Genomic DNA, 18,865 nt, shown 5'->3' on the forward strand with positions numbered 1-18,865 from the left:
TAGGTTCCATAACTATCTTGTTAACCCTTAACATTCTAAGATTTAAACTTCTGCTAGAAAGGCACTTTCCATCTCAGGCTTTTGCAGCCATTTCTAAAAATCAGTTCTCAGCAGAAACAGAGACCCCATCTTCTTTTTCCTTCACAATCTGCAGTCCCTGGAGCACTGGTTCTGGTGCAGGGAAACAAGCACAGACTGGTGGGACCGCATCGTTATGCAGCTGTGGGATGATGACCAGTGGCTGCAAAACCTTCGTATGCAAAAGGCCACTTTCCTTGAACTTTGCTCGGAGCTGGCCCCATCCCTGAAGCGCGTGAACACTCGCTTGAGACAAGATCTGTTGGTGGAAGCTCTGTGGAAGCTGGCAACCCCCGACTGTTACCGGTTGGTTGGGAATCAGTTCGGAGTCGGTAAATCTACAGTGGGTGCTGCCGTGATTCAAGTGTGCAGGGCCATCAATAGTCTTCTGCTACGAAGGCTAGTGACTTTGGGAAATGTGCAGGACACGGTGGATGGGTTTGCCGTGATGGGGTTCCCAAACTGCTGGGAATGCACATCCCTATCGTAGCACCTGCCCACCTAGCAACCGAGTACATAAACCGCAAGGGGTACTTTTCCATGGTCCTGCAGGGCCTTGTGGATCACAGGGGTCATTTCACCAACATCTGTGTGGGGTGGTCTGGGAAAGGTGCATGACGCATGCATATTTCGGAACTTGGGGCTGTTCTCTTAAGATGCAGGCGGGCACTTTCTTCCCTGACCAAAACATTCACATTTGGGGTGTGGAAATGCTGATAGTGATCCTGGGGGATCCTGCTTACCCCTTGCTCCCTTAGCTAATGAAGCTGTTCACCGGGGCACCTTGACAGTGACAAGGAGTTTTTTAATAACAGGTTAAGCACTTGCAGAATGGCTGTTGAATGTGCATTTGGGCGTTTAAAGGGCGGATGGAGGAGTCTCCTCACTAGGCTGGACATGAGTGAAAAGAACCTCCCGTCTGATATCTGCGTGCTGTGTTCTTCATAATGTGTGTGAAGCGAAGGGGGAGAGGTTCCCCCAGGGGTGGGCTGTGAAGGCAAAAAGACTGTCTGCCAATTATGAGCAGCCAGATGCCAGCAATATGCTGAGAGCTAACCGTGGAGCGCTTTGCATTAGGGAAGCTTTGAAAAGCAGGTTCTGCAATGAGATGCAGGAGTGATTTCTGTTCCTGTATGTTATTTGCCTTTCCTCAACACCCCCCCCCATTGATATCAGTACTCGCCAAATCCCTCCAAAACAAGATATGATTTAATAAAGAAACGTGTTGAAATGATGCAAACTTTTATTTATGAACATTCAAGTCATGGGGAGGGGGAAGGGTTCATTCACAGTCTCGAGGAGTAGTGTGGTTGCTTGAAGGCCAGCTGTCAGCGGGGCCACCGCTGCTTTCTGCTTGCCTCCACTGGGGTGGAGTGCATCATGTAGTGCAGCCTGGCCATTCTCTGAGACCTCTTGGGGGTGAGAGAGGTGCAGGGCAGCAAAGCCATAGGTGGAGGAGCTTTATGGAGGGGCTGCAGTGGAACTCTGTCTGGTCTCCGCTCCTCCTGAAGCTCCACAAGCCACCGGAGCATGTCTGCCTGGTTGTGCATGATTTGCAGCATCTCCTGCGTGGTACTGCGATCATGCTCCTGCATTTCTCTGCAACTCTCCCTATCTATGTCCATATTCTGGGAAAAGGTCAGCTGCCATGCTCTGAGGTCTATCTCTGCGGCCACGGAGTCGTTCATGCGCTCACCAAACATGTCGTCTCTTGATTTTTTTTCCTCTTTCTAATCTGTGATAGTCTTTCCGCAGCATTTCTGGAGGGTTGGGCCAAGGCTGAGGTGTCTACAGAACGAAAAGAAATGCATAAGGTTGCCATTGTTAGCAGACCTAAGAAAATGAAACAACTGCAACAATGTGTAAAATACTCCCCTTGCAGTGCACAAGGCAAACCCAGACCCTCATTCCATTCCTAACATCCCAGAAGGCTCGGCTCGCTGTGCCGTTACAGAGATGGTAAACCAGGGGCACCTCACTGTGCTATAGAGAGGATTCGTGATCTTTAAAAAGCTCATTTCAAATGCCCTGTATTAGAGGGTGACTGGGCAACATGGTTCAATTTGGATGACCGTTTTGTCACGAGGCGGCCACAGGGGATCTGAGGACAGCGCGGGGGGGGGGGTTTAATAATCTCTTCTGAAACCAAATCAAAATAATGAAAGTGACTTGGTAGGACACTACAATGGGGAATACAGAGGTACAGGGCATCTGCTGTACAGCTCTGGTATTTTAAACATGCGCCGTCTTCCCTAGGTGACCATGAGCGATATCAGTCTCCTGAGGGTAACGCATGAGCAAAGGGAAGATTTGCTGCACGCAGCAGGGTACCAGCCTGGCATTAAGCCGCTATGCTGTGTTCCGCCATGATGCCGGCTCCCTTGATTGCAGCGTGGCGCAGCAAAGTATCCTACCGGGGAGGAAGGAACAAGGCTGCCCTCCCCCGAAACCTTGTGCAAAGGATAACAGATTACCTACATGAAAGTTTCCTTGAGATATCAATTGATGATTCTTGGAGCATGTCTCTGCACATAAATAATCTGTTCTGGGAGTAACCCCCCAGTAAAGTCCGCTGAATGCCTGAAATCTCCTTTCTGCCCCCTCCGTCCCCCCCCCCCCTTTAAAAGAACAGAACTGCTAAGAAGAAAAAAACTCACCAGCTGTGCCTTCCCTGGGATCATTATTGCTGTCCTGTGTGCTGCTGGACTGCTCTGGGGTCAGAAATAGGTCCTGACTGTCTGGGAGAATGGACACTCCGCTCTCCTGCATCCTGCTCTCCTCAGCCTCCGCCTCCGCCTCCTCCTCCTCATCCCTGGAGTCCTCATCATTCTCCCTGGACTGGGATGCAGTGGAGGTATCAATGCTGCGGGCGGCACCGTGGTGGGGTCGCCGCTGAGAATTGCATGCAGCTCCTCGTAGAAGCGGCATGTTTTTGGCGAGGAGCCAGAACGGCTGTTAGCTTCCCTGGCTTTCTGATATGGCTGCTGCAGCTCCTTGATCTTCACGCGGCACTGCTGTGTGTCCCTGTTGTGTCCCTTCTTCAGCATGCCCTGGGATACCTTCCCGTAAATGTCCAGATTCCTTTTGCTGGCTCTGAGCTGATCCATAACGGACTCCTCGTCCCACAGACCGATGAGATCTAAGACCTCTGGCCGACTCCGTGCTGGAGCGCGTGTGGGCCTTGCAGTAGCCATGAGGAGTCCAGCGACAAAGCACTCTCCACGCTGGCTGTACAGGAAATGAACGTTAACATTTTCCTAGGGCATGAGGGGAGGGGCCATTTCCAGTGAGCGTGACCACGTAACAGTGGAGCGCGAATGTCCAGAGCGGTCACAACGGGGCATTGTGGGATACCTCTCGGAGGCCATTAATGTTGAATTACGTTATGCTCTGTCTACACTGACGCAAAAGTAACTCAATAAAATCGAATTAGGCGCTACGCCACTTGCGGAGGTGGTTTTATTATGTCAACTTTTGCCACGATTTAAGTCGACGGAACTGCCGTGTCAGTGTAGATGCAGGCTTTCAGAGATCGATGTAAGGGACATTACATTGACCTCCGTCGCCAGTGCAGACCAGGCCTAAGCCTTTCATCAGGCCGTCCAGCTGGGCCTGGCTGGCTGCTCCCCTTCCTGGCCTCACCCCTTCCACCTACCCCTCTCCCACCACGTGGGCCCAACGGCTCCCTGACTGAAGCAGCTCCTGGCCTCAAGCAGCACAATGTGGTGGCCGCTCCCCCCTCACAGCCCTGCCTCTTCCCCCCTGACCCTCTGTATGGCCCACCATACAATTTCTATATGTAGATGTGGCCCTCAGGCCAAAAAGTTTGCCCATGCCTGAAATAGTGGCTGGATTTTAAAAAGGACTCAATAATTTTATGACTAATATTTCTTCCTGGTATGCTAAAGACAGGATCTTTTGCTTCAGGATATCAGCTAATCTCCTCAGTAGTCAGGAAATAGCTCCTGTGTATCATATTGCTCAGTTGGCCAAGTGTATTATAGCACCAGAGGCAGGATATTACATGTGATTGATCAGTGACCTGATCTAGTATAGCAAATTCTCATTTTCCTTCAGTTGTGGAATAGAAACTACTCTCAGAAGGAATTCCAGAACCTCAGTTAAACCCATCCAAACTTGTGAGGCCTCTGCCAAGGGCCATTACTGGATAATCCAAGGATCTTAAAAAACATGGTTTAACTGATTTTTTTTTTCCACATTCAGTGAAGAAAATATCCATTTTTCATTCCTTTGTGGTAGGTGTGTCTATGGATTCTTGGAAATTTCCAGATATTTTGCCTCCAGTTGTTCCTCCCTCTCCTACTCCCCCCTGGAAGTCATGTCTTCCACTTCCTACTTTCTTCCCCCAGAGGGCCTAGAAGTTGGTGGTGGTGATGGTGGCATGGTCCATCACCTTGCATCCCTCTTGGGTCCTGGGAATGCTGCTCTCTGCTGCCTCTTTATTTCTGCACCACACCCCAGGGATTTGGAGCTTGCTCCTTTTATCATTGGGTTTTTTTTCTTGTTTGGCAGGGAGGGAATAAGCTGGGAAGCAATTGACTGGATGGATAATGCAGAGTGCTTGGATCTCATTGAGAAGGTGGGTAGTTCTTTATGGAATTCATTTGGTCCCAGGAATCCTGGCAGGCATGACCCAGCATGACACTTAACAATTTTTCTTTCCCTCCATTTAAGCATTTGCTTTTCTTGTACTTGGCCAGTGTGGCTCTAAGTTGCAGGGCTGGTTCCCACATTCTGTTCCATGGTTGGCTATCACAAGGTCTCTGGGAGTCTACTGGTGCTTCCATGTGTTAAAGCATGCGTAGATCAGCAAGATCATCTTGTCCTCCCAACAGTGTGGGTCTCTCCATCCTCTAAAAAGACGTCTTTAAGAATGTAAACCCCTGCTCATTGTTTGGGATGGACTTAGGGCTTTAATCTCCATAATACGGATTTTTAAAAGAAATTTCCACATACTTGACAACAAGCCAATGTTGTGCTTGTTGAGTCTGTGGATTGGCTACCATGTATGTGCCTTTTTCACTTGAGCTTTCTAGGATGTAACTCAAAGGGTGTCTTTATTTCTCTGGCCTGAGTCCTGTGCAGTTTGTAGTTTTGCTGGTTGGTAAAGACTGTCTTACATTTGTCTGTAGAAACTGGGTTTGCTGGCATTGGTCAACGAAGAGAGTCGATTCCCCAAGGGCACAGACAGCACCCTCTTGGAAAAACTTCACAGCCAGCACGCGGTAAGTAAGCAAACCATTCCTTCAGCACTCTGCCTCTTTTATAACTGCCCCTGTCTTATCCCCCTCGCTTCTATATTAGAGACACAAGGTGGGTGAGGTCTGTTCTATGTGTTATCACAGCTTTAAGTTGCAAATATTTGTATGCCGTGCTTCTCATAAGACAATGAGATCCGAGAGCTTTGCTACATTTCCTTGTTGGCTTGTTTGTGCAGGAGCATTAAAATGATGATAATCCATTTACATTTGTGGTATCCCATGCCCAAGCCTGCAAGTGCTTTAACAGTATTATATTAAGCAGGGGTAATATGTTTATAAAAGTAATCATGGCAATAGACACCTCAAGAAATGGAGATAAATGAAAATCCCCGAAGCAGATACGTTGCAATAAACAATCTAGAACCTCAAAACACTAGAGATCAAAAGGACATAAAAATGACAATCTCTTCATTGAAGGAGCTTGCAAATGGATTCTGGTGTCTGTAAAGAACGTTCCTGAGTGTCAGATCATTAACAGAGGCCCTTCTCTTGCATTTATAGCATGGGATGTTGAGCAAATCCTGAGCATCAGACAGTACTTTAGTCACCGGGCTCCCACAGTCTGCTGATTAAGGCTTTAAATTCTAATATTAAGACTTAGTAAGGCCAATACACAGGTCAGCTCAGTTAAAAAAAATTCTTTATTGGTAATGATGTGCAATATAAGTGTTGCCAAAGTGCAAAAAACCTTCAGGCCTCTTCCAGAGAGCTATACAGTTCTTCGAGTGCTTGCTCATGTCCATTCCCAATTTAGGTGTGTGTGTGTGCCACAAGCATCCATACCGGAAAACTTTTTCCCTTAGGGGTACCTGTAGGAGCTGACTCTAGCGGCCCCTGCAGTGGTGCGCACATGCGCCCGCAACTAGGCGCCGTGGGCTCCCCCTCCCTTTCAGTTTGCAAGTTCTCTCTCTAAAATCTAGTGGTTTATTCATTGTTCTAGTGTAAATAGTTAATGGTTTGGTTATAGTTAGTTCTAGTTTGTTAGTTGTTAGAGTCCCAGGGTCGGGGCATGCCCCGTTCCCTGGGATTTAAACCCTGCGCTTCGTGTAAGAAGCCTATGCTGAGGAGCGACCCACATCAAAGTTGTTTAAAGTGGCTGGTGGAAGCGCATGTCCATGAGAGGTGCAAAATCTGTAAAAATTTTTGCATACGGGCTAAGAAAAAATGAGAATTTTGTCTCAAGGCTATCTTGATGGAGTAGGCGCTTAGACTGGTGTCGGAGCCTGGCAGATTGGACTCTGCATTGAGCATGATGAACTTGGTGCGCAGTGCCCTTCTGGCGCCCTCTTCCTCCTCTCGGCACCAATCACCTTCTCTGGCACCGAAGAAGAGGTCAAAGAAGACTCGCACAGAGCAGGGATGCTCCCCTGGGGAGAAGGCTAAGGGGGACCAGGCAAGACTCATGTCGGGCCGCCAATCCTCCCCACCTCGGAAAGCGTTGACCCCGGCACCAGGCCCTCTACCGACTCCAGGTAGCAGTAGAGTCCCTCACTGCCTGGTGGTGCCATCGACACCGGAGGCTTTCCAGGCGATGAAGGACCTCTTGGCATTGCCCGTGCCGCTGACGCTGAGGGCTGGCAGGCCGCTGCATCGAGATTTGCACCGGCACCAACGGGCAACCTATCGAGGGACAGATCTAACCGACAGTTCCCATCTTCGAGGCACCGTTCACCTGTGCGTTGGCGGTCCCCAGAGTTAAGACCACGCTCTCCGGGTCAGGACAGCGTCAGACCGGGCGCCCACTGCTGGTCTCTGAAGGACTGGCACTGAGTGGATCACTCATGGAGCAATGGAACGACGCATGTCACTGGACTCACAGCACATTTCCCTGGCACCGCGACTCTGCTCGTCTAGTCTGTACAAGAAGCCAAAAGACAAGAGCCGGTCCTGTCACATCCATCGTTCAGGGTCTCCATGCCGCTCACCAATGCTGGTGCATCAACGCATTCCACATGGCACCATGAGATATTCAGAATTGGCGCCACGCTGGCTATCGGACAGTGGCATCTCCTCCTCAGACAGTGAGGAGGTTAGTCATACTAGGCAAACTGTGGCCCTGATGCCCAACTTCCCTATGGTGGCCACAGGGACAATGGCCTGGACCGTGGCCTTCCTGGTGGGTGTTTCCCTCTGGAATTCCACAGTTCATTTCCGTGAGAGGAGCATCAGTACTGCAGTCCTCCATTCCTCAGAATTTGGCACCACATCTGAATTATGGATTCTGACTGTGAGAGTTCATGTGCCTCAAGCCGGGGGGGAACAACCCCACCCAGAGAACCCTTCCCCACGTCTGCTATCGGCCTCCTCCACATCATCGCCGGATGAGGCAGTCGTGGGTCTTTCATCGGCGGTACCGCTGGATGATTTTAGAGTGCACCGGGATCTGCTGAAAATGGTCACCTCCAACCTGGGTCTTAAAATAGAGGAATTGGATGAGCCAATGGACGAGTTCTTTGGGATACAGGCCTCGGTATTTCCAGTAGAGTGGCCTTCCTGGTCCATGAAGGGGTGGTTAATTAGCCAAGGCACGGTGGCAAACCCCAGCCTCCTTGCCCCCCACGTCAAAAAGGGCAGAGAAGAAATACTACGTTTCGGCGAAGGGGTTCAAATACCTTTATACCCACCCTACACGGGGATTACCGACCATCTGACCAGGATGGTGATAGTGACTGCGAAGTGATCAGGGAGATTAAAGATGCTATAAAAAACTCAATAATAATAATAATAATAATAATAGAAGAGGATTTCAACTATCCCCAGATTGAGTGGGTACATGTCACCTCAGGACAGAATGTAGAGATAAAGTTTCTTGATGCCTTAAATGACTGTTTCTTGGAGTAGCTAGTCCTGGGACCCACAAGAGGAGAGACAATTTTTTATTTACTTCTAAGTGGAGCACAGGATTTGGTCCAAGAGGTGAATATAGCTGAACCACTTGGTAACAGTGACCATAACATCATAAAATTTAACATCCGTGTGGAGGATAGGGGAAACACCAAAGCAGCCTACCACAGTAGCATTTAATTTCAGAAAGGAGAACTACATAAAAATGAGGAAGTTAGTTAAATAGAAATTAAAAGGTGCCAAAAGTGAAATCCCTGAAGCTGCATGGAAACTTTATAATAGAGGCTCGATCTAAATGCATACCCCAAATTAAAAACAGAGGACCAAAAAAGTGCCACCATGGCTAAACAACAAAGAAGAGAAGCAGTTAGAGGCAAAAAGGCATCCTTTAAAAAGTGGAAGTTAAATCCTATTGAGGAAAATAGAAAAGAGCAGAGACTCTGGCAAATGTAGTGTAAAAATATAATTAGAGAGGCCAAAAAAGGATTTGAAGAACAGCTAGCCAAAGACTCAAAAAGTAACAGCAAACATTTTTTAGTACATCAGAAGCAGGAAGCCTACTAAACGAACAGTGGGGCCACAGGACGATTGAGATGCTAAAGGAGCACTCAAGGAAGATAAGGTTATTGCGGAGAAACTAAATGAATTCTTTACATTGGTCTTTACGGTTTAGGATGTGAGGGAGATTCCCAAACCTGAGCCATTCTTTTTAGGTAACAAATCTGAGGAACTGTCTCAGATTGAGGTGTCATTAGAGAAGGTTTTGGAACAAAGTGATAAATTAAATAGTAATAGGTCATCAGGCCTAGATGGCATCCACCCAAGAGTTCTGTAGGAACTCAAATGTGAAATTGCAGAACTACTAACTGTATGTAACTTATCATTTAAATCAGCTTCTGTACCAGATGACTGGAGATAACTAATGTGATGCCAATTTTAAAAAAAGGCTCCAAAGGCAATCCCAGCAACTACAAGCCAGTAAGCCTAGATTCAGTATCAGGCAAATTGGTTGAAACCATAGTAAAAAACAGAATTATCAGACACAGAGATATATACAATTTGTTGGGGAAGAATCAACGTGGAATCAACATGGTATTTGTAAAGGGAAATCATGCCTCACCAATCTACTAGAATTCTTGGAGGTGGTCAGCAAGCGTGGACAACGGTGATCCAGTGAATATAGTGTATTTACATTTTCAGAAAGCCTTTGACAAGGTCCCGCACCAAAGGCTCTTAAGCAATGTAAGCTGTCATGGGATAAGAGGGAAGGTCCTCTTCTTGAACAGTAACTGGTTAAAAGACAGGAAACAAAAGGTAGGAATAAATGGTCAGTTTTCAGAATGAAAAGAGGGAAACAGCAGTGTCCCCCAGGGGTCTGTACTGGGACCAGTACTGTTCAACATATTCATAAATGATCAGGAAAAAGGGGTAAACAGTGAGGTAGCAAAATTTGAAGAGGATACAAAATTACTCAACCTAGTTAAGTCCAAAGCAGACTGTGAAGAGTTACAAAAGGACCTCACAAAAGTGGGTGACCAGGCAATAAAGTGCCAGGTGAAATTCAGTGTTGATAAATGCAAAGTAATGCACATTGGAAACCACAATTCCAAGTATACATATAAAATGAAAGGGTGTAAGTTAGCTGTTACCATTTGTGGCGCGGGCGGCCTGTTCTGCCCTATCATGGGTCCTGCACCCTCTTCGGCTATGCCAGCAATATGCCTACGTGGGAGCGGGGGGGGCAGTCCTGCCCTCTGCCCCGGGCCCCGACCCAGGGACCCTGTGTGGAGTAGTCTCAAAACTGCTCAGTCCGTGACTTACGCCCTTCTCTGGGTCGCCTGTCCTTGGCCCCACTGCTCACGGTCTGCTTCCTGGAACCAGGTGGGGAGGGGTTCTCCCTCAGGCTTGTGTGCCTTGGATCCCTGGCCGTGCCCGGAGGGGCACCCCCCTTGTCTTTGGTACCTTTTGGGGTTGTGGTAGCAACAGTGTTTGCTTCCAGCCCTGTAGCAGTTCTCTTCTCTTCTCCTCTCCTCTCCTCTCCTCTGCTCCTCCTTTTAACTCCCTTCCAGCTGCCCTCAGCTGCCTGACAGGGAGGCTTTTAACTGCTGGGGAAAGCTCCTTGATTGGCCTCAGCTGGCCTAATTGCCCTGGACTAGCCCCAGCTGGATCACCCAGGGAACAGGGATTTGTTGATCCTGGGGCTAATATAGATACCCTCCACTACTCTCCTGTAGCCATCAGGTCTGGCCCTGTCACACATTCAAGAAAGAGATCTTGGAGTCATTGTGGATAGTTGTCTGAAAACATCCACTCAATATACAGCGGCAGTCAAAATAGGTAACAATGTTGCGAATCATTAGGAAAGGGATAAATAATAATACAGAAAACATTGTATTTCCTCTTTACAAATCCATGGTACGCCTACATCTTGAATAGAGTGTGCAGATCTGGTCATCCTGTCTCAAAAAAGATATATTGAAATTGGAAAAGGTACAGAAAAGAGAAAAAAAAATGATTAGGGGTGTGGAGAAGCTTCCATATAAGGAGAGATTAATAAGACTGGGACTTTTCAGCTTGGAGAAGAGATGATTAAGGGGGGATATGATAGAGGTGTATAAAATCGTGACTGGCTTGGAGAAAATAAATAAGGAAGTGTTATTTACTCATCATAACACAAAAACTAAGGGTCAACAAATGAAATTAATAGGCAGCAGGTTTATAACGAACAAAAGGACGTATTTCTTCACACAAGGCACAGTCAGCCTGTGGAACTCCTTGCCAGAGGATGTTGTGAAGGCCAAGGCTATAATGGGGTTCAAAAAAGAACTAGATAAATTCATGGAGAATAGGTCCATCAATGGCTATTAGCCAGGATGGGCAGGGATTGCTGTTTGCCAGAGGCTGGGAATGACCGACAGGATGGATCACCTGAATATTACCTGTTCTATTCATTCCCTCTGAAGCACCTGGCCTTGGCCACTGTTGGAAGACAAGATACTGAACTAGATGAACCACTGATCTGATCCAATATGGCTGTTCTTATGAATGAGGGAAGTCCATGAAAGGAAATGGATTTGGGGGAGAGAGAGAGACATTAATAAGCAACGACAAAAGAAAAGTAAAGAAAAAGGAGGCAAAATGAATCAAGAGAAGATTGTTGACAAGAAAGGAAAATGCTTGTGGGGAATTCTGAGTGTATTAAAATCAATAGAAAGGAGACACCCAGGGCAAACAGACTGAACATTATGGAATAGAACATAAAAGATACCCAGAGAAGGAAAGAAAAGGCAGATGTAAAGAAGAACATAAAACGAAGGGAGACAGGAAAAGTATAATTAATTCTTTTTAACAGGTGCACAAGTGCTATGCTATACAAACCCCCTTGATTTTATATCCTGCTCTGGAAGTTTTGCTCAACACTCAGTCTGTGTAATTGTTAGACATGTCCGTTTTGTGCTAGCTTTGTATGCGACTTAGGCAGGCTTTGGATCCAATTCTGCAATCCTTTGTTCAGAGAATCTTGGAAGATTGGGCTTTTCCATGGTATTGGAATATATATTTGCAGGGTAGATGTAGATTACTGTGCAGCCTCTGGTGTCAGGTTATGGGTCAGTCGAGGTCCCCACCCCACCCCAGTTTAGGGGCCAAAATTATTCCATTGATCACAGCCCACACAGAGCTGCTATGTGAGCCTGTTTATTCTGACAGCAGATAATCAGAAGCCTTTTTCTTCTTTATTTCAGAATAACCATTATTATGTGAAACCTCGGGTGACAGATCACCAATTTGGGATCAGGCATTATGCTGGAGAGGTAGGTGTGCATGCTGTATTTTGAAACATGCCACGGAGGAAGGAATCAGCAGGTAGACGGACCTAAGCTACTGACATTCACCTAAGAGTCCTGAGTTATGCAAACTGCTGGGAATAGCAACTCCATTAAGCCTCCAGCTTTGGCGCATAGCTCAGAGAAATAGGCATGAGGTTTAGTTGCTATTGTAAAATTTGCTGTTGCTAATTATAAACTTTCCTGAGTTGTGATTTCTCTGCCTCTGTCTTGCTGTGTCCCCTTGGGCAAGTCCTTTCTCTTGTTCTGTTCCTCAGTTTTACCATCTGTAAAATGGGGAGAATAATCTTGCCCCCCCCACTCCGTTCCTTGGGTGGCATGAGAGTTAACCAATGTTTGGGAGTGCTTTGAGCATGTATAGTGTTACGTTAATGCTAAGTATTATTAATATTGTCTGCAGTTTTATAACTTCCTCCTCATCTGGCCTCAGTTTCTTCCTGATGGATTTTGATTATGGGAAGATGTAGCAGAACCAGACTTGGTTGCTAGGTAGTGGAGAAGAGTGTGTGCTGTGCCCAGGATCAGAGCTGGGGATGATCAGCAAGAATTTCATTGCAGGAGCCACTTAGACCAGCTCCTGCCCAAGGCTTTATTTAATGAAGCAGTTGGGGCCCAAAGCCCCACAGAGGAGACTGAATATGTTCAACACAAATTGAATCTAATTGCTAATCTAATGGCCAGACACAGAACGAGTCTTACACGGATGCCCTTTTCAGCGAGAGACTCCCTCGCCACTCATACCCATGAGGGTCTGCAGCTATCCCCTTCCCACAGCACCAGCAAATCCCATTCCTCTCCTCATAGGCTTCATAGCTACCTCCACCCTCACCTTCCCAGCAAGGCACGAGACCTTGTCCTATCTCACAGCACTTGATAGGTATGGCATGACTTCTGTGATGTGACGTGATGACATTTGAATAACAGTGATCTGATCTCATCTATTGGACTGTGCCACTATAAGGCAGAAGCACAAGGCAGCAGAGTCAAAGCAGAAAGAACAATCTTAACTCAGATGTTTCCTCATTTCTGTGCAACATTTGCACTCTTTAGACTTAGTATATTTATCTGAATTTTCTTTTTCTTTTTCAAGAAAAGACAAACTTCACTGTGTGGAAGCATTTGGCTAGGCCCTACAAGAATGCTCTGCTCTGCAGCCTTTCAAAATCCACAGGACTGAGCCCCTCTCTTCTAAACTGGAGACTCTGCACAGCGTTTGCTGTACCCAGCCATGCAGGGACTGAGGCAAGGGTCTCGTGGACCTTATAAGATGCACGGTGAATGTGCATACTGCTGCACAGATGGGCCCTCCTTGGCTGTAAACTTCACCAGCCGAGCACCTTGCACTGGGACCTGCATTTAGGGCTGGATTTTAAAAATGCTCACTACCCTGTTGTTCCCATCAGTCTGTGTATGGCCAGATTTTCTGCAAATCCAGCCACTTTGGTGCCTAATTGGGAGCTGAGCTCGTTTGAACATCAGGTCCCAAATGTGGGTGCTGAGACCTCTGAAAATTTGGTCCATAGTTACAAATGTATTGTTCATGCTTCGAATGTCATTTTCCATAGGTCATAACATGATGAAATCAAGCACAGCTTTCACCGGAACAGTCGACCATATTTTCACATTCTAGCCCAGTCACTGTGGTGCGAGAGCTTTTTGAAAAATACTTATCAGAATATTTTAAAATGGGAAAACTGTCTTTCTGCCCTAGTGCCTTGCTACTTATTTCTTCAGTAATTAAGTCTTCCTCTGCCACCATACATGACACTGGCTCTACTTCTGCCTTCTGAATTAGTTGGCCCTTGCTGTTTGATGCTGAATTGAGTGCTGGGTATGGTGATGTGCCTCCATATTCCTAGGGCATTTCTTTCTCTTACATTGCAGCTCTCTTGGCAGGCACTTGGAGAAATGTGGGTAAGCGTGCCCACCCCCAGGGGTCCTGCAATGCTAGGAGACCCTTCTTGTGGCTCTAACAGAGAGTGGACTCATTAATTGGTTTATAAATTGAAGTGCACTGCTGTCTGATGTGTGAGAGATCTGTCCGCTCTGCATCAGTGTGCACAGATGCTGTGTGTGTGCGTGTTGGTTCCCATGTGGGCAGGGTATTATGTGCCCTGCAGGTTGGCATGTACCTCTCCTGTGTATGGAAGGAATTCAGTGCCTGTGCGTTGGATGCTGTGTGTGAGGGAGGCAGAAGGGGTTGACCACCTTGTGTGTGTGCATGTGGTGGTGCAATTGACAGCTGTGTGTGTCTTGTGAGGGGTGGGGGATTGGCAGCCCTCGCTATATGTGGGCGAATGGAGAAAGGCAGGGGTGTGCTCTGTCGACAGAACCACTGGTCCAGATGCAGCTGTCTCAGCAGAGACATGTTTCCCTTGGCATAGCTGCTGTTGGTTGGGGAGAAGATATTCTACACTGGCAGGTAGACTCCTTCTGTCAGCACATGATGCATCTACACTAGGGGTCTATGCCAGCATAGCTGTGTCAGCTTAGGCTCTATAGTGTAGATGTACGATGTTTTCAAGGTTTTCTTTGGAATTGTGAGGGCTAGAAACAACTTCTTTTGTAAATGAAAGCCTGGGTTCTGACCTCCTTGAGAGATTTCAGGAGCCAGGGTTCTAAGCACGTGCCCGTAGTGCCTGGGCATGTAGGCGTTTCCTGCTCTGTTGTCCGGTGCCCTGGCATGCAGTGGGGCTGCCTGCAGGATGGTCCTGTATGTCGGCATGTGAGAGGGCGGCGGGGTCACTCTGGCTTGAATTGCTTGCACTAATGTGTACTAGTCAGTGTGTGTTTTCTCTGTTGCAGGTATTGTATGATGTGCGGGGGTTTCTGGAGAAGAACAGAGACACCTTTCGGGATGACATTTTAAACATGCTGAAGGACAGCAGGTAAGCAGCCCTTAATCCTCTGCAGGGGAGAATGAAGGCCGGGATAAAGAATACGCTGTGGGACTGAATCACATGATAGCACGGTCACGGAGAAGGAGAGTTACTTTATATGATTACCCAAGGTCCTATCTCTGTGTACTCAAGTATATTGGCAATAGGAGGAGGAGCTGGAGATGGTCCGTTTTACTGCAAAGAAATTGATACAAAGAAACAGACATTGGTTATCAGTGTCGCCTTTGTTATGTGATGGACTTTGCTTATTTCTTTCCATGAAGATTTACTGTGCCAGGAAGGTGACACTTTGAAATTCCAAAGGGATCCTTTGACTCAGGGAGCTGCATAGCCACACTGACACATGTACATACTTGCTTATCCTCACAGTGTGGAGAGTGGAGAGGAAGAAGGGGCACCAAAGGAGATGCTAAAGGAGTAGTCTAAGGGGAGGAGAAGCTGGCGAGGACAATTTTACAGGAGCCATATTGGTGAAATCTATGCAACTTTGATTTGCTGTTTGCATCTGGGGTTTCATGGGACCAGATTCTTTATGCCACATTTGCACCTCTGGGATTCTGGGCTGCTCCAGTGGCCAGCACAACCACCAACATAAGTTAGAGCAGCCTCAATGTCTGCTCTAGCTTATGGCAGCTTCCCTACAGATGCCAATGGTCTACTCTGCAGATCACAATACCAGAACCACAAAATGCTCTGGCCTTTCCCTGTCATGTCCCTGACCAATCCCACGGTGGTTCCCCTTGGTGGGAGCTGCATGAGGCGGAAGGTGTAGGGCTAGCCATGCTGGTCCTGCGCCGCCATTGTGCTGGGGGAATCCTCCAGGGTGCTGTTATGTATCTTTACAGCCCTTTTAAGCTGCTAGCAAAGCATAAAGAGCCATGCTCAGAATTTTTATGTCTTCTCCCCCCTGCCTGTGTTCTCCTGAGGTTCTTGGGTTTGGGAATCTGGATCGGAGAGCTCCAATCTGAGGACCTGCAATAGCAGGGGACTGGACTTGATGACCCAGGAGTCCTCAGTTCTATGTTTCTAGGGCCTTCAGAGGTTGCCTCATTGCCATCTGAAGTTCCTTCCCAGGGCCTTTTGGATACAGGCAGCTCTTGCTATGGAATCATCTAAGGGTAAGGACCTCAGAGCAGGGTCTCCTATACATGAACCATCAGCAGCCACAGGCTCTCACTCCTTGGCTAAACTCCTTGGGTTATATGATATTATTTTAGGGATGTCGCAGGGTGGCTGGCCCCTTTATATGAAGCAGGTTCAGCTCTCTGGTGCCAATACTGCTGCTCCCAGTTTGGCCATTTAAGAGGATGGGGCAGCACCTGAGGCTATAAATGATCAGGGAGGGTGAATCACAGAAGGCAGCTGTAGGAGGCTCTGGGGGAGAGGCTGAATGTGCGAGAGCAGCAAAGGGGTTTGCTGGCTGACCTCCCTGAGCAAGAGAGCTGGGGGTGAGAAGGGCTGAAGGCATGGAAGCACTGGAGTGGCTTGCGCATTGACATCTGCATGCTGGAGCACTGGGGCCAGAGAGGGCTGAGGCCTGGTGTAACAGTGGAAAGGCCTAACTGTTTGACTGTTTGAGATGAGAAGTTAGTGGAACAGGGGGCGTGAAGGATGAACTCCCAGGAGACGGACTGGGGGAAGGTCCTGCTGGGAAGAGCAAGGTTGCACTCCAGCTGGAAAAGGTAGGGTGGCTGTCCTGGCAGAAGGACAGGAGAAGACCAAGGAAGAGCCTGGTTATGGTAGAAGACACTGGTGCATTTGTACTATGTCAATGGACCAGATGTCATGGGATGCACCAGGGTGATAAAAGGACTGTTTTGGGACTCTTGTTACAGATTATTCACACAATATTTTTGTAATAAACTGGGTGTTAGTGAGGCAAGAGAGCCTGTTATGGAGCCCTAAGGCGCTGAGCGGGGAGTGGGATGATATCCCAAGCACGAGGGCACCCAACGGCAGGGGGGCACTTGGGGATGGGCAGTGGGGATTGTTCACAAGGGGCTTGTCTTTGTGTGACTATTGTGGTGGGTTTGGGGCCTGCATATGTGGAGAATACCTGGAGTTGCAGATACTTTAGAAATCAGAAAGTAAATGAATAATACACTACAATAAACCCAGAGTGGGAAGAGAGGGAGGGGCGCGTATGTGTGTAATACTGGTTTGGTTCCAAATACACCATATAAGGAGACCCAAACTGTTAGGCGCCAACTGAAGTGGAAACCAGGTGGTCAGGGGAGGAGACCAAGTAAATCTTTGGGTAATGTAGATGTACCATGACTGGTGGCTTTTTCAGTAGCACTGCATCTTGATCCTGAACCAGACTGAGCTCCCTCACAGAGGAAATGGAGCGATGTCCCTGGCTTCCCATCAGGCTGAGCCCAAATGCTGCAAAACAATCATGGAGAAACAGACTGATCCTGACACTGAATAATACCTGAAGACTAGAGCAGGTTCCTGGAGTCTAGGTGGTGGTGGTTGCAGTGAAGCCTTAACCAAAGAGCTGGACAAGGAAAGTATGTGAGGGGAGAGGCACATGAAGGAACCATCACTCAATGCTGAAACCATCTCCAGCGCAGAGCCATTACACAGCAAGGCTCTGTGCAGCATAGTCCTCCTGTCCCCAGCTGAATGGGGAGAGATGTTTCATTTGGCCCTGAGTCTGTGGCCGAAGACTGCTGCACAAGCACCATGTACAGATATCAATCCCTGGTAACACACGTTTGACTGAGCAGGGATCACAGGCTGCTGTTCTTTGCTGAGCGGCCCTGTCTCGGTTGTGTGCTGTTCAGACAGACATCCTGGGGAGCGTTTTGCCCTCAGCTTGAAATCAGAGTTCTGGAGATCATAATCCAACATTACATAGGAACAGAATGGGCACAGCTGGCTCAGGCAGATGGTCCATCTAGCCCAGTGTCCTGTCTTCCAACAATGGCCAATGCCAGGTACTTCAGAGGGAGTGAACAGAACAAGGTAGTTATAAAGTGATCCTGTTGTCCAGCCCCAAGATCCCTCAGTCAGAGGCTAGGGGAACCCAGAGCATGGGGTTGCATCCCTGACCATCCTGGTTAATAGCCGTTGATGGACCTATCCCTCCTTGAACTTATCTAATTCTTTTTTGAACCCAGTTATAATCTTGGCCTTCACAACATCCACTGGCTAAGAGTTCCACAGGTTGTCTGTGCATTGTGTGAAAGAAGTATTTCCTTTTGTTGTTTTAAACCTGCTGCCTATTAATTTCATTCGGTGACCCTTAGTTTTGGGGTTATATGAAGAAGTAAATAACATTACCTTATTCACTTTCTCCATACCAGTCAAGATTTTATAGACCTCTTTCATATCTACTCTTAGTCGTCTCTTTTCCAAGCTGAAAAGTCCCAGTCTAATTAATCTTTACTCATGTGGAAGCTGTTTCATACCCCTCATCATTTTAGTTGCCCTTCTCTGTACCTTTTCCAATTCCAATATATCTTTTTTTGAGGTGGAGTGACCATAACTACACACAGTATTCAATATGTGGGCATACCCTGGATTTATATAGTGGCATTTGACATTTACTGTTGTATTATCTATCCCTTTCCTGGTGGCTTCTAACTTTCTATAGCTTTTTTGACTGCTGCTGCACATTGAGCGGATGTTTTCAGAGAGCTATCCACAATGACTCCAAGATCTCTTTCAAGATAACTTAGATCCCGTCATTTTATATGTGTAGTTGGGATTATGTTTTTCAATGGTGCATTACTTTGCATTTATCCACACTGAATTTCACCTGCCCTTTTGTTGTCAAGTCACCCAGCTTTTTGAGATCCCTTTGTTAACCTTTGGGTACCTTTGCCATCTCCCTTTTTATCCCTTTTTCCGGATCATTTATGAATATATTGAACAGCACTGGTCCCAGTACAGACCCCTGGGGGACACT

At 47.4% G+C, this 18,865-nt stretch overlaps 1 protein-coding gene across 1 annotated transcript in view; it reads left to right on the top strand.

Moving 5' to 3' along the window:
- Window positions 1-18,865, top strand: part of LOC137161235 (unconventional myosin-X-like) — a 279,065-nt gene that overhangs the window by 108,762 nt on the left and 151,438 nt on the right. Inside the window, exons 14-17 of the mRNA XM_067560340.1 lie at window positions 4,612-4,678; window positions 5,232-5,324; window positions 11,948-12,016; window positions 14,855-14,937. Coding sequence (XP_067416441.1) covers window positions 4,612-4,678; window positions 5,232-5,324; window positions 11,948-12,016; window positions 14,855-14,937 — 312 coding nt within the window. The remainder of the gene's footprint in view (window positions 1-4,611; window positions 4,679-5,231; window positions 5,325-11,947; window positions 12,017-14,854; window positions 14,938-18,865) is intronic.

Source organism: Emydura macquarii, unplaced genomic scaffold (genome assembly GCF_026122565.2).
Source record: "Emydura macquarii macquarii isolate MOO-44397 ecotype Brisbane River unplaced genomic scaffold, CSIRO-AGI_Emac_v2 contig_2288, whole genome shotgun sequence".
Classification (NCBI taxonomy): domain Eukaryota; kingdom Metazoa; phylum Chordata; order Testudines; family Chelidae; genus Emydura; species Emydura macquarii.